At 48.4% G+C, this 13,849-nt stretch overlaps 2 protein-coding genes across 2 annotated transcripts in view; both read left to right on the plus strand.

Annotated features, from left to right (window-relative positions):
* Nucleotides 1-4,276: 4,276 nt before the first annotated feature.
* LOC104984446 (pulmonary surfactant-associated protein A) lies at nucleotides 4,277-8,467 on the plus strand. Its single transcript, XM_010834153.1, has 5 exons — nucleotides 4,277-4,381; nucleotides 5,193-5,387; nucleotides 5,638-5,757; nucleotides 6,494-6,571; nucleotides 7,020-8,467. Exons 1-5 carry the CDS (start codon nucleotides 4,294-4,296, stop codon nucleotides 7,394-7,396), a joined length of 858 nt encoding a protein of 285 aa, XP_010832455.1. The 5' UTR covers nucleotides 4,277-4,293; the 3' UTR covers nucleotides 7,397-8,467.
* A 4,561-nt stretch (nucleotides 8,468-13,028) lies between these two features.
* LOC104984447 (mannose-binding protein A-like) overlaps nucleotides 13,029-13,849 on the plus strand; it is a 5,349-nt gene continuing 4,528 nt past the window's right edge. Inside the window, exon 1 of the mRNA XM_010834154.1 lies at nucleotides 13,029-13,201. The gene's annotated coding sequence lies outside the window, so the exon portion shown is untranslated. The remainder of the gene's footprint in view (nucleotides 13,202-13,849) is intronic.

The raw sequence follows: 13,849 nt of genomic DNA on the forward strand, positions 1-13,849 counted from the left end.
TGTCTCATCATCTTTTCAGTGAGGTGGGGTAGCCTGTGGTCTGCCTGCCTGCCAGGGTGCTGTGAGAGAGCAGGGTAGGAGGTGCCGAGACCTCCTTCTCAGCCCCATTCTTGAGCTACTTTAAGTTGAAAGATCCAGAGAACATCCCCTCTTGAACATTAACCCAGACCATAGCCAATTTTAGGCCCACATCTTGGCCTGAGGAGACATTGTTCCAACATCCCGGGTCACTGGGACAAGCGTTGCAGAACGTTCGTGCCCAGAGGCTTTGGGCCCTTCTGAAATGTTTTCTAAAGTCTAGGATGGATGTACTGAGATATTCTTGCTGTAATCTGAGGTTAATTAAGTACAGGAGGGCTCGCAGAAGGGCACTGCACAGGGGAGAGTAGACCATGTGGAAGGACCCAAAAGAACGAGCCTCTTTAGAGAGCTCTGTGCAGACTCACGCTATTGACTTCATGGTGTTCTGGGGCCAGGCTCCCAGGTGGAGGCCAAGGCTGACACAGGAGGGTTACTTGTGTATCAGCATGTGGGCTCCGAGGTTCTCTGAGGGCCAGTGGAAGGCCTGGATGAATGTAATAAATGAATATAATAAATGTGGGGGAGGCATGGGGAGATACATGATGGGAAAGTCCCTTCGACTCCAGTACAGACATGAGGCTGGAATCAGCCAGATCGGAAGCTGGTGGTTCCTCGAATCAGGGGGAAGAGAGAGTTCCATGTTGTCCTGAGTATGGGATTCCTCCCGGAACCCTGTAACTGTTCAGAGCACAGGCTAATGTGCGTGTTTGATTCTGATGACTAGGGCCTCCTTGATCCTGGGATAAACTAGGGCATTGTTTGTGAAGAAGCTTGCAGGCTGTTGAAAGTCCTCTCCCTGTCACAGTGTAGGTGGCAGACAGTCTCTCTAACTCCCTGAGGCTGGGATCCAGAGGTGGCCCATCCTGTATCCTTCCCGGGGATGTGAACTCCAACCTGCTTGCTGCTAGTCCCTCCGTCCACCTGTCCTACCCCATAGGCTGCATTCAGCTTTGCCTCCAGCAGGCAGTCACATGTAAATAAGCACCAGAATCTGAGCCCTGGCTGCTGCCTCCTCTCTGGGCTGAGCATGTGTGTTTTGCAAGGTGTCTGAAGCCCACTGCCCCAGAGAAACGGACTCTTTGACTCTGTGAGAAACCTCTGCACATGGTCAACATCTATGCTTGGATGGACACTTGTCTCCCGGAAGGCTGGTCAGGCACTCTGGCCACACGGTCCTTTCCTTTTCTCTCTCCTACCATATCTTACTTCCCTGCCCGGCCTCCCGATGTAGCCATGGGAACTCCCTTGGGAGAGTCACTCTTGTCCAGGTGGAGGCAGGGTATGAAGCAAGCCCTGAGCATTCTCACCCCTGGCTTCTGGGTATCCCCTGCTACTTCAGGAGAACTGGGGCTTGTTTTATTTTTTATTTTTTGATCACACTCCACAGCAGGTGGGATCTTAGTTCCCTGACCAGGGATCAAACCCACGCTCCCTGCATTGGAAGCATGGGGTCTTAAGCACTAGTCCACTGGGCAAGCCCTGGAGTTTGTTTTAAATAGCAGCCTCATTTGTACCCACACACTCTCCTGCTCACCAGCCACATAGAAGTCAGAGCCCAAGATGATTCACTTGGACCACGCGGTCCCAAATTAGACCCATGAGGTGACAGCAAAGCCAAAGGAGATCTCTGTTCAACCTCTGCAGGACCAGGTCCCTGCAGGTAGGGCTGCCAGATAAAATATAAGATGCCCAACTGCATCTGAACTTCGGATAACCAATGAGTAATAATATTGCATACTTACAGTAAAAAGATTATTTGTTCCTTTGTGTACTGTTGGTGGGATTGTAAACTGGTAAACAGGTCTAGTCACTATGGGAACCAGTATGGTGATTCCTCAAAATTTAAAAATAGAACTACCAGATGATCCAGCCATCTCAGTATATATTCAAAGTATATATCTGAGTATATATTCAAAGGAAATGAAAACAGGTTATCAAGAGATATCTGTATTCCCATGTTCATTGCAGCATAGCCAAGCATGGAAATAACCTAAATGTCCATTGATACATGAGTGGATAAATAAGATGTGGTGTATACATACCATGAAATATTTTTCAGCCATGAGAAAAAGGAAATCCTGCCATTTGCAACAATATGGATAGACCTTGAGGACATTATGCTAAGTGAGATAAGTATTAGTCGCTCAGTTGTGTCCAACTCTTTGTGACCCCAAGGACTGTAGCCTGCCAGGCTCCTCTATCCATGGGATTTCCCAGGCAAGAATACTGGAGTGGGTTGCCGTTTCCTTCTCCAGGGGATCTTCCTGACCCAGGGGTTGAACCCAGGTTTCCCACTTTGCAGGCAGACTCTTTACCATCTGAGTCACCAGGGAAGCCAAGTGAGATAAGTCAGAGACAAATATTGTATGATATCTACTTTTTTTGTGGCAGAAAATACAATCAGAACCCTCCAGACAAGAGAAGAATCATGATCAAAGACATGGAAAGCAGCACTCAGTTCTGTGAACTTGGAGCATCATCCTCTGAGAAGCTGCAGAAGGGAGAATTGATGGAACAAGAGTTAAAGAAAGAGGTAAGGCCAGGTAAATAAATAATTCGTGATTTTATTAGAATTTTTATGACACACTTTTATATATTGGCATTAAGCTATGTGAGTAACTTGTTAAACAGATGACCTAAATGATTATATAAAATACCCCATGATACTCTGTCACTGTTTAATGAAAGTAATATCTGAACCAGTGCTAATTTCTTCATTTTGATGGCTATGTGGAAAAATATTTTTGTATAAAATATAAATTAAGGTACTAGGGCGATGGAATATCATAGTTTCAGGAAAAAATTTGTACTTCCTCTGCATCTTTCCTATAGGCTTGATAGGAAATTTAATTTTGATTCAAATTTTTAAAAGGCTCAAGAAGTTATATAACCTGATCAAAACCACATGGATAAAGAGTGGCAGTTCCAAATCACAACTTGAGTATTTCTGACTCCTAAGTCCACCCCCTCCCCCACCAACCACATGGCCCTGACCTCCAGGCTGCCTTCCCCAGGGCCCTTCAAAATCTGCCCAAGAAGATCTTCCCTGTTCTTGTTCCTTCACCCCAAGAACCACACTCCCTCCAAGCCAAGTTGAAGTCCTTAAGCTGGACCTGCTCCCCACTTGCCCCAGTCCAGTACCGGCCCTGGCTCCCCGTCCCATGCCGGCAGAGTCACAGGAATGTGACAGGTGGCAGCAGGGCAGCTGGAAGCACTTAGAGCTCCAGATCAGCTCTGACAGGCCTCCTGCTCCCAGGAGAGGAGTTCCATTAGCTAGGCTCCCACTCTCCCTGCGGACCTCAAGATTTTCAGACCACTCCCAGGTAAGCATGGCAATCTTTTCCTGTATTGGTTCTCCATTGTTACCATCCTACGTTAGAGATTCCCTCCTAATTAAGTGGTTTGAAGAGGGAACCTCTTCCATTGTCTTCACAAGTCATCCTACCACTTAAAGATATCACCACTGCAGGTCATTAGACATCACCATGGTCAAGACAGAAACCGTGGCTTCCTGCCCTGTCTCCCTACCACTGAGCCTGCCGAGGCAAAAGAGTGGGGACCCGGCCAAGTGTTCACCTGTGCCAGTGAACCATGTACCCATCAACTTAGCCACAGACCCCAGAAGCAGGAGTTGGGAGGCTCAGTAGTGAGCCATGCCCCTTGACAGACAGATTGTTCCAGCTCAATCTGATGATCCTTTGGCTTGAGACATGACCTCTGCATGGTTTAGAGCCACAAGGATGCTTCCAAGAGCCAAAGAGGCTCTGGAACTGAAATGGCCCCAGTGGACAGCCCTTTACACCACTGATCTGTCTCTCTGCTCCCCTGGGAAAAGAGTCCAGCCCTGGTATGTTCTCTCCCACTGGTGGGCTTTTTGAGGGTAGTGATCCCAGGAGTGTGAACATGTCACTAGCCAGGACCAGGAGGCTGAGACCCAGGAGGGAGAAGACTTCCTTTGCCACATGCCTCCTTGTAAGTGCTCTCGTCCTTTACTGAGTGGTAAACTGGATGGATGGAAGGAGAGTGGGTGACCTCCGGTCCATGGGAAATTTCCCTTCTTACCCACCTGGGGTTTCTCGTTAGATTTTCTAAGTGCCTCTCCAGCCTGAGTGCCTGTGAGGAAATGTTGCTGAGTAAACAAGATGGCAGCTTCCTGCCTGGCCCTTCTGGTGTAGAGGCCCTTGTGACAGGAGCCTCTATAGGGTGGAGGCGATGCCTGGGGGCCTACATCAGTATAAATGGCACCATCCACCTGGCCACACTGCTCTGGAGGCAGGGAGCACGGGCTGTGTTCGTGCAGGTGAGTTTAGCCCCGTTCTCTGGGTCTTCCCCAGGGTGAACCAGCCCAGCAGGCACAGGCTTCACCACGGGTCAGGTGGAAAGGAGGGTCCTCCTCTGTACTACTGGGAGCTATTCCATAGAGTCCTAACTGTGGGTGCAGGATGATGGGCTTGCAGATATCCTCCTTCTTCACTGTGCTCCTAGGCCAGGTCCCTTCTCCCCAAGGACTCAGCAGGGCCAGCAGGGTTCGGGCAGGGGGAGACACAGCCTGCCAAGGAGAAAGGGACACCAGAGCAGGGAGAAGGGGACTCCCTATCATTGACCAACTGGGAATGGCCAAGCCATGGGCCCTGGTCATTTCTCCTCATCCTCAGGATTGTGATCCCTTAACTCAAAAGGAGGGCATCTGAGAGACAGACAGAATGAGTGAGTGAGTGACCACTTCCTTCCTCCCAGCAGCCTGGGAGGTACACGCCAGGACTGCCTCCAGGGCAGACATGTTAGGGGAAGCCAAGGGAGTTCCCTGTGGTCACACAGCGAGGAACAAACAGAGACTCTATTAGAACCCAGGTCCTCTGACTCTCCAGAGCTCTTTACAACCCCTCACCTGCCCAGGTACCATACCACCTCCAGCCAAGGGGATGGGGCATAAGACCGTGTTAGGTACCAAATGATGCTGGCAGTTTCCAAGAATAGTTTGGGTCTTTCCAGAGTTACTGTTTATACCAACCCAGCCCTCAGACCCCAGCATGTGCTGAATCTTGACAAAGCAGAGCAAGGGGAAACCCTGATAAATGCTTCAGAGGGGCCATGGCCCTTCCCTTCTGCAGGAGGAGCTGCTGGAGCAGGCGCCATGCTGCTGTGCTCTTTGACCCTTACCCTCCTCTGGATGGTGGCTTCTGGCCTCGAGTGCGATGTCAAGGAAGTTTGTCTTGGAAGCCCTGGCATTCCTGGCACTCCTGGATCCCATGGCCTGCCAGGAAGAGATGGGAGAGATGGTATCAAAGGAGACCCTGGGCCTCCAGGTACTGAGTGGGAGCTTGGGGACAGTGGCCTGATTTCAAGGGGACCACCTGCCCACATGGGTCCAAGGGTCAGCTGGATGGTGGGTATTTGCTGGGACCCTTAGACTGGAACAGCCCTGGATGGTCTATCCTCACAGTGCCCACGGAGGGCCGGGCAAGTCAGCCTGGCTGAAATGGAGGTCCAGTCACATCAGCCCCAACTCACTGTGGGTGACAGATACCACACATCCTCCTCCCCCCCTCTCTACAGGCCCCATGGGCCCCCCTGGAGGAATGCCAGGCCTCCCTGGGCGTGATGGGATGACTGGAGCCCCTGGCCTCCCTGGAGAGCGTGGAGAAAAGGGAGAGCCTGGCGAGAGAGGTCCTCCAGGTAAGCTGGATGGGGCCAATGGGCAGAGGCGACTGGACACCGTGCCCATGTGTTCAGTTACATGAGGAATGACGGGGGTCAGACAAAACTGTGCAAGTTCCCAAAGGGCATCCCAGAGGTGTCTGGGGTGTGGCTCATAAGTGCAGAGTCCGGTGGGAATTGAAAGTTTTCTGTGCATTACAACTGCTGACAGGAAGATACAGAACATCAGGTGTGGGAAATGGAATAGCAATGGGAGGAGGGGAGACCCTTCCTGGGGCTGAGGTATATGGGCTCACATGGACCACGGAGCAGACAGATGATGAAATTGGGGGCCCTGCTTGCTCAGGGGACCTCTGGAGCTCTAGGTTCCTTACTATGCCTTATAGCAGCAATCAGGGTTCACCAGAGTACAGAAAGAACCACATTTGCTCTTAATGGAGGGTGGGAAAAGGCCCCTGCCCAGGAACTAGAAAACTCCACAGATACGGACAGACAGAGCCATGAGAGGACATGGAAGGAAAGAAGAGCAGGGAAGGGGCGAGCAGGTGCAAGGCTGCACTAAGGGATAAGCGTGTAGGGAACATGGAAACACACTCCGGCCTTGCGGACCCTTATGACCTGGGGCCTGGGTGGTGGCTGTAGACAAGTGAAGGGAAGAATTCCAGGCTTGCAGTTGATCTCAAATCTGCTTGGCAGCAAGTGGGGTTGTTATTGACCTGTTGATCCTCTCATCTTGCCGGGGATCTCTCTACAGGGTTTCCGGCATATCTAGATGAAGAGCTCCAGGGCACACTCCATGAGATCAGACATCAAGTCCTGCAGTCACAGGGCGGTAAGGGGTCCCCCTTGGGGCTCTATATGGTAGGGGGTCTCCCATTAGTTCTCCTTATCCTCAGAACCAGGCTCCAGAATCTAGAGACTTGATGAACAAGTGTAGATGTGGAAGTCATTTTTTAGATGTTCTTAAATGGCCAGAAGTGAGAGAAATAGACACTAATTAGCTCCCTATGTCCTGGGGAAGCAAGGTCCCTACCAATATTGCTTTCTTTGATTCCCAGGAAATCGCACAGTTTATGACACATAATAAGTAATTGCTAAATGGGTGAATGAATAAATAGAATCATGAGAGCATAGCAGAGAATCCAGAAAGACTGGGGTTGGAAGAAGGAGGGATGACAGAGACAGGCAAAGATAAAGAGATTGGGGAGAACACAAAGGTGGAGAGCCTGAAGGGAAGGAGGCAAAGAGATCTGTGGCCTGACCTGGATTCTTGCTGTTAGTCCTCCGTTTGCAGGGGTCCGTGCTGGCGGTGGGAGAGAAGGTCTTCTCTACCAATGGGCAGTCAGTCAATTTTGATGCCATTAAAGAGTTATGTGCCAGAGTAGGTGGACATATTGCTGCCCCGAGGAGTCCAGAGGAGAATGAAGCCATTGTGAGCATCGTGAAGAAGTACAACACTTATGCTTACCTGGGCCTGGTCGAAGGCCCCACCGCTGGAGACTTCTATTACCTGGATGGAGCCCCTGTGAATTATACCAATTGGTACCCAGGGGAGCCCAGGGGCCGGGGTAAAGAGAAGTGTGTAGAGATATACACAGATGGTCAGTGGAATGACAAGAACTGCCTGCAGTACCGACTGGCCATCTGTGAGTTCTGAGCAGGCACCAAAGCCACAGGATGGACACAGTCCTATCTTTCCTTTTAGCCTCCATCCTGGGGATCCACCTGGTCTATGAGTCAGGTGCTATAATTCCCTTGTGGCTATTAGAATTGAAGGCACTCTTGAGCACTCCACTCCTGGGTGGATCCTGACTCCTCCCCAATGATCACTAATCAGTCTGACTCCCCCAGAACCCCTTCTCAGCATTGCACTCTTGGCAGCCACTCTAACTTTGCCCTTCTGCAAGAGACAGAGGTTTCTTTCCTTCTTTTCTTGTCCAGTTCCTTTATTTATAGATGGCAACAGTAAGGTCCTGAGATGAAGGTTCCCTCCACAGCACCACACAGAGTGCCTACTTCCTGGCCCCCCTCTACTCTGTCTTTGCAGCTCATTGCTTGCCCAGCCTCATCAAGATTTAGCAGTTCTGCTCAAGCACAATGATAGATGTACTTCTGGGAAATTTCACACGTGTGGAGCTAAGGATACATTTGGGTTTATCTATCAACCTGAGATCTGTGGGGAGGCATCTTGTTAGGCTCTCCATGAAGTCAGAGGGCCAGGTGGTGCTCCAGCATGATGGAAGCCAACTTATTCCTAGTGATTGGCAGGTATTATCCACTTCCTTGAGTCTTAGGGTGTCAGCCAACACCTCTAAGGAAGATGTCACCCCCACCATAGACATTACCCAAGTACCTGCCTGCTGATGAACACATTCCCCACCTCTTCAGAAATCAGTGAGGAGTTCACGCCCCTTGTCACACCACCATTTATTGAGCACATACTATATACCAAGCACTGTGACATGCACTTCTAAGACATACGATTTAATCTTCACACAGTGTCATGGGACGAGCATCATTTTCCCCAATCTTTTATACAAGGACACTGAAATTTAGAGAAGTTAAATGTTTTGCGTTTTTTTTTTTTTTTTTTTTTAACATGAAGCAATTGGCAGAGGCTGGTTTCAAACCCATCTACCTGGACCTAAAGCTTGTGCTCATAATTACCTCTCCTTCTCATTGAACAGAGATGATTCACGTGTAATAAATCATGAATGTGTTAACATGAGTTTCCACTGCTTTGGTTTCAAGAAACATTTCTGTATTTTTAGAAATCAAGTTAACTCTGGCTCTGAACCCCCACTTACCTGAGAAGTGGGAAGTTCAATCTCAGGTTAAATTTTCTTTGTTGTGCGATAGGGGCCACTTGGTTCCATCCTGGAAGCACATTGGGCACCATCATTCTCTCTACCACCCACACATGCAAAAAAAATAAGAGAAAAAGTTACTGCCTACCTTTCATTTTAAGAAGCCACCACTGTATGGCCAGGGTGATGATGAATCAGAAATTAAACAGATTTTAATGACAAAGCTAGGGGCAATAATCATTGGGACTATATTTTAAATCAACTCCATAAAGTTTGCATTCTAAGGAAAAATATATGTAAATAATTATGAGACTGTGTATTAGTTTGAGGAAAACTGAGCTTCAAGGCTTCAAGACTGTACCTATCTATAAGATTATTAAGATTCTTGAACTTGTTATAAAATTAGTGAGTTACATGGATGCACTTCTTAATGTTGAACAATTGCATTCCTGGAATATACTCAACTTGGTCTAATGGCTCATATTCTCATAGCACATACTATGTGCCATATATTATACTTGTACTAACTCATATAATCCTCATTAACCCTAATATGTAGATGCTATCATTATACCCAATTTAAAAATGAATCAATTCAGTCACTCAGTTGTGTCTGACTCTTTGCAACCCCATGAACTGCAGTACACCAGGCTTCCCTGTCCATCACGAACTCCCGGAGCTTACTCAAACTCATGTCCACTGAGTCAGTGATCCCATCCAACCATCTCATCCTCTGTCATCTCCTTTTCCTCCCGCCTTCAAATCATTCCCAACACCAGGGTCTTTAAAAATGAATCAGATCAGATCAGTCGCTCAGTACTGTCCGACTCTTTGCGACCCCATGAGTCGCAGCACATCAGGCCTCCCTGTCCATCACCAACTCCCGGAGTTCACTGAGACTCACGTCCATCGAGTCAGTGATGCCATCCAGCCATCTCATCCTGTGTCGTCCCCCTTCTCCTCCTGCCCCCAATCCCTCCCACCATCAGAGTCTTTCCCAATGAGTCAACTCTTCGCGTGAGGTAGCCAAAGTGAATACTGAGGCACATATAGGTTAAAATGATTTTCCAAAGATCATGCAGCCAGTTCATGGCAGAAGTGGGCTGTAAATACAGGAAGTCAGAGTCCAGGGACTGGGCTATTAACCACTGATGCATGACTAGATTTTAATAACTATTTTTTACTTCAAGCTTCCTCGGGGGCTTCATATTTTCTCCACATCATTTAATTATCCTGATATTAGTGGCTACTAGGGACATATTCTCCTCACATTTAAAGCTGCTGTTCCCTGAGTGTCTGCTCATGGTCACACAGCCAAGTCAAATACCAGAGGGTCTAGGGTGTTTACTCCACACACTCTAGTGGGAGGTGCCACAAAGTACCATGGTAAAGGGCATGGCTATGTATTTCTATGAAAAGAAGACATGAAAAACCAGGAGCAATCATTCAAGCCACTGTGGACCTATCTGCCAAATATATTTGATTTTCCAAAGAACAAGGTTTTTGAAATTTTATTAATAGCTCTATGGTTTTTTCCTTATACTAGTTCATTAGTTCCACTGCTAAATTTTTATTAATATCTGTATTATTCCTTATTTATTCCTTATACTTTTTACTTTTATTTTAAAATTTATTTACTTATTTGGCTGTGCTGAGTCTTAGTTGTGGCATATGAAATGTTCAACTTTCATTGCGGTGTGCAAATCCTTAATTCTGGCATGTGGGATCTAGTTCCCTGATCAGGGACGGAACCTGGGCCCTCCGTGTTGGGAGTGCAGAGTCTTAGCCACTGGACAAACAATGAAGTTCTACTTACACTGTCTTTTAAAACTGTCTGTTTATCTGTTGTCCAGAGCAACAGTCTTCAGAGGCCTATTTTTGAGTCTTGTATCAGTCAGATTTCACTCTGCTTACTTCTCACTGTGTTTGGTAGTTTTTACAAGGTAGATTCAAAGTGACCTGACCTCATCTGAGAAAATTCTGAGTGCCTGGGTTAAGGCTAAGGTCCCTGATTGTTTTTACGTCCCCACAGTACGCTAGATTGTGATGAACTGGGACACTTGAGAAAGAGTTTTTCATCTCGGCATAAAGGGAAAATTTCAGTAATAATAATCATAGGAAAATAATACTAATAAGCATAAATTCAAATGCCAGGTCTGTGAGAGGACAGGCTTATGGCATCCTCAAGGGAGGATCTTTATTCCTGCCAGAGTCAAGTGTTTCTTATTGTCCCTCGCTTACAGTGCACACCCCTCCCTCCTCCTGTTCCAAGCTCTCCCCTCCTTCTATAGCCACTTTTCCTCTAAATCTGTAGCACGTATAGGGGCCTGAAAGTGAAAGTGTTAGTCACACAGTTGTGTCCAGCTCTTACAGCCCCATGGACTGTAGCCCGCCAGGCTCCTCTGTCCTTGGGATTCTCCAGGCAAGAAGATTGGAGTGGGTTGCCATTCCCTTCTCCAGAGGATCTTCCCAACCCAGGGATTGAACCCAGGTCTCCTGCATTGCAGGCAGATTCTTTACCATCTGAGCCACCAGGGAAGCCCACATATCGTGTCCTGCTGCTAAGTCACTTCAGTCGTGTCCGACTCTGTGTGACCCCATAGACGGCAGCCCACGAGGCTCCCCCGTCCCTGGGATTCTCCAGGCAAGAACACTGGAGTGGGTTGCCATTTCCTTCTCCAATGCAGGAAAGTGAAAAGTGAAAGTGAAGTCGCTCAGTCGTGTCTGACTCTTAGCGACCCCATGGACTGTGGCCACTAGGCTCCTCTGTCTGTGGGATTTTCCAGGCAAGAGTACTGGAGTGGGGGACCACTAGTTGTATGTAAATCTCTCAGTTCAGATTTCCACCTTTCTGGGAGGTCTGCTCATTTGCTGTAAGGTTTGAGTGTTCTTTGTCCTCTGAGCCTAAGGGCCCTTCAGAGTTACGTCAATGGCATCAGGAAACACAATCCTGGTGTGTTGGCGGGAGGCAGTGATCTTCTCTACAGTGGGCTCCTCTCAGGACCTGGCAGGCTCCTTGATGACAGGAATCTGGGAGGCTTGCTGAACAGGGCACGGCGACTTGAGTACACAAGGGCCAATGACCCTTGAGGAGCCAAATCACCAATCACGAAGTAGAGTCAATGGGAAGTGGCCTCAGCCCCTGGGACAAAGCAAACCTCTAGAGTTGCTTTAGTTGTTAGAATAAGTGTTTCAAAGAGTGGGTGTAAGTTTGGGGGAAGGCAGGAATTCAAAGTTGCATCAGGGACTTGAAAAAGGCCATTTGATCAGGCTCTGGAGATAAGAACTGGATGCTTCTGGAAATCCAGGCACGGAGGAGCCATGGACTGATCTGGTATCCGCCCTGCTCAGGGTCTCTGCTTCCCTCCTCACTCTGTCAATGGATCCTCACTGTGTGCCCAGCCCTGAGTTACACCCTGGAGACAAGGAGGTGAATCAAAGGCAGCTCCTGCCCTAGAAAAGAGAGCACAGATATCAGCTCTGGGTGGAGGGAAGTCAAGAGAGCCACTTTGAGGACACAGTGCTGGAGGATTCCTTTGTTTCATAATGTTTATTGAGCACTGATTCTGTTCCAGGCCCTCTTCTAGGTGGGGATGTAAGATCCCTGTTCTGATGAACTTCCTGTTCTAAAGGAGTGGGCTGGTCAGTACATATGGCAACCAAAGAATTAAGAAAATGTTACATAGAGATGGACTATAAGCAGATAATTAAAACAGAGAACTATAATTTTGTGATAGGGCTTTCTCCAGTGATATCACTTAAGCTGAAATCTGAATGACAACAAGTAATTGTGCAAAGATGGAGAGACATGTTCTCGGCTAGAACGCCTAGCACAAATGCCCATGTTAAACTCCAAATTTGAGTTATTTACAAATACTTCCTCTCCTTGTGCCTAGGCCTGTGATGCACCCAGAGAGGACAGATAAGGGATGTTTTGAATGAGAAGAAAGGGATGAGGTGACTTCCTGTTGTAGGTCTTTAACCCTTCCCTCCTACCCCCAGTAAACTAAATATGGATAAAGGGGTGAACTAGGCAAAACAACTGATACAGAGGTGTGCACCTGTGTGTGTGTGCCTGTATGTGTGTGTACCTGTGTGTGTGTGTATGTGCCTGTATGTGTGTGTGTGTGTGTACCTGTACGTGTGTGTGTGCCTGCCTGTATGTGTATGTGTGCATGAACATGTGTTTGTTTGGTAGGATGTATATGCATGCCTCTTCCAGAAATAAATATTGGGAAAGAACTATCCTCTGTGATTCTGATCCATGATCTGAGAATCTGTGATTATAGATGGTCAGATAGCTGAGTGGTAGAGAGGGATGTGTGGGAGGGAGCAGTAGGAGGTGTCTGGGTGCTGCAGTACAGAGCTGCCCAGTGCTAAGGTGGAGAACCCACCAGCAGCCCTGGAGAACTGCCCAGGATATGGCAATTCTCAGGATGGTTGTTCATTAATCTGGGGTTGAAGGCCAGTCTACCACTGTCTCTGCTCACTAGACTAGTTGGGGCTGATGTTGCTGAGGCATCCGCCAAAGGCCCAGGCTGGAGGACCAGCTTCCCGGCCACAGCCTCTGTGCTCTGAGGAGGCCCTAGTAGGTCATTCGTGGAGGAGAGAAGTGGAGGCCTGGGCCAAGAGTCTGGCCATTTGACTTGATCCTGGTGAGTTCCAGGCAGGGGCTATGGTGGGGTCATCAGGTTCCCTGAGGCCTCTGTCTCTGTCTGACCTGGGGCCTTGTGCCCTTCCTGGATCTAGTTGACCATCTGCAAACTAAAGGTAGTCTTTTCAGCCAAATAGAAGGATGGAAATGGGGTGTATATGCTAGCAACATGTTTAGCTCTGGCTTTCGTCTCTAGCATAATCAGGGGAGGTAAAGAAAGGAGAAAGGTGAAGATCTGCTCAAGAAAACTCCCTTCCTGGATTTTCCCAGCAGTCCAGGGTTTACCCACCAGTGGTTCCATCTCTGGTCCAGGAGCTAGCATTCCACATGCTGTGTGGTACAGCCAAAAAAGAGATCAATTAATCTCCAAATTCAAAATCCTAAAAAAGAAAGATATTTCCCTTCCAACTCATTGCTTCTCACTGAGTCCTGGAGGAAAGAAAGGGTTAAGAGAGCTGACAGGCCAGGGGAGGCAAGGACAGATGCAGTAGTGTGAAGCAGCTCCAGGGACACCAGGGTTAGAGGCCAGAGATAAGCAGAGGGGGAGGCCCACGGCAGCTGGGCTCTGAAGGCTTCCTGGGAGGGGGCAAGCTCAGGCAAAGACTGGATGGGGATCTGATGGCTGGATGGGGCCCAGAGCCAGAGAGGC

Source organism: Bison bison, unplaced genomic scaffold (assembly GCF_000754665.1).
Source record: "Bison bison bison isolate TAMUID 2011002044 unplaced genomic scaffold, Bison_UMD1.0 scf7180017864029, whole genome shotgun sequence".
In the NCBI taxonomy this organism is placed as follows: domain Eukaryota; kingdom Metazoa; phylum Chordata; class Mammalia; order Artiodactyla; family Bovidae; genus Bison; species Bison bison.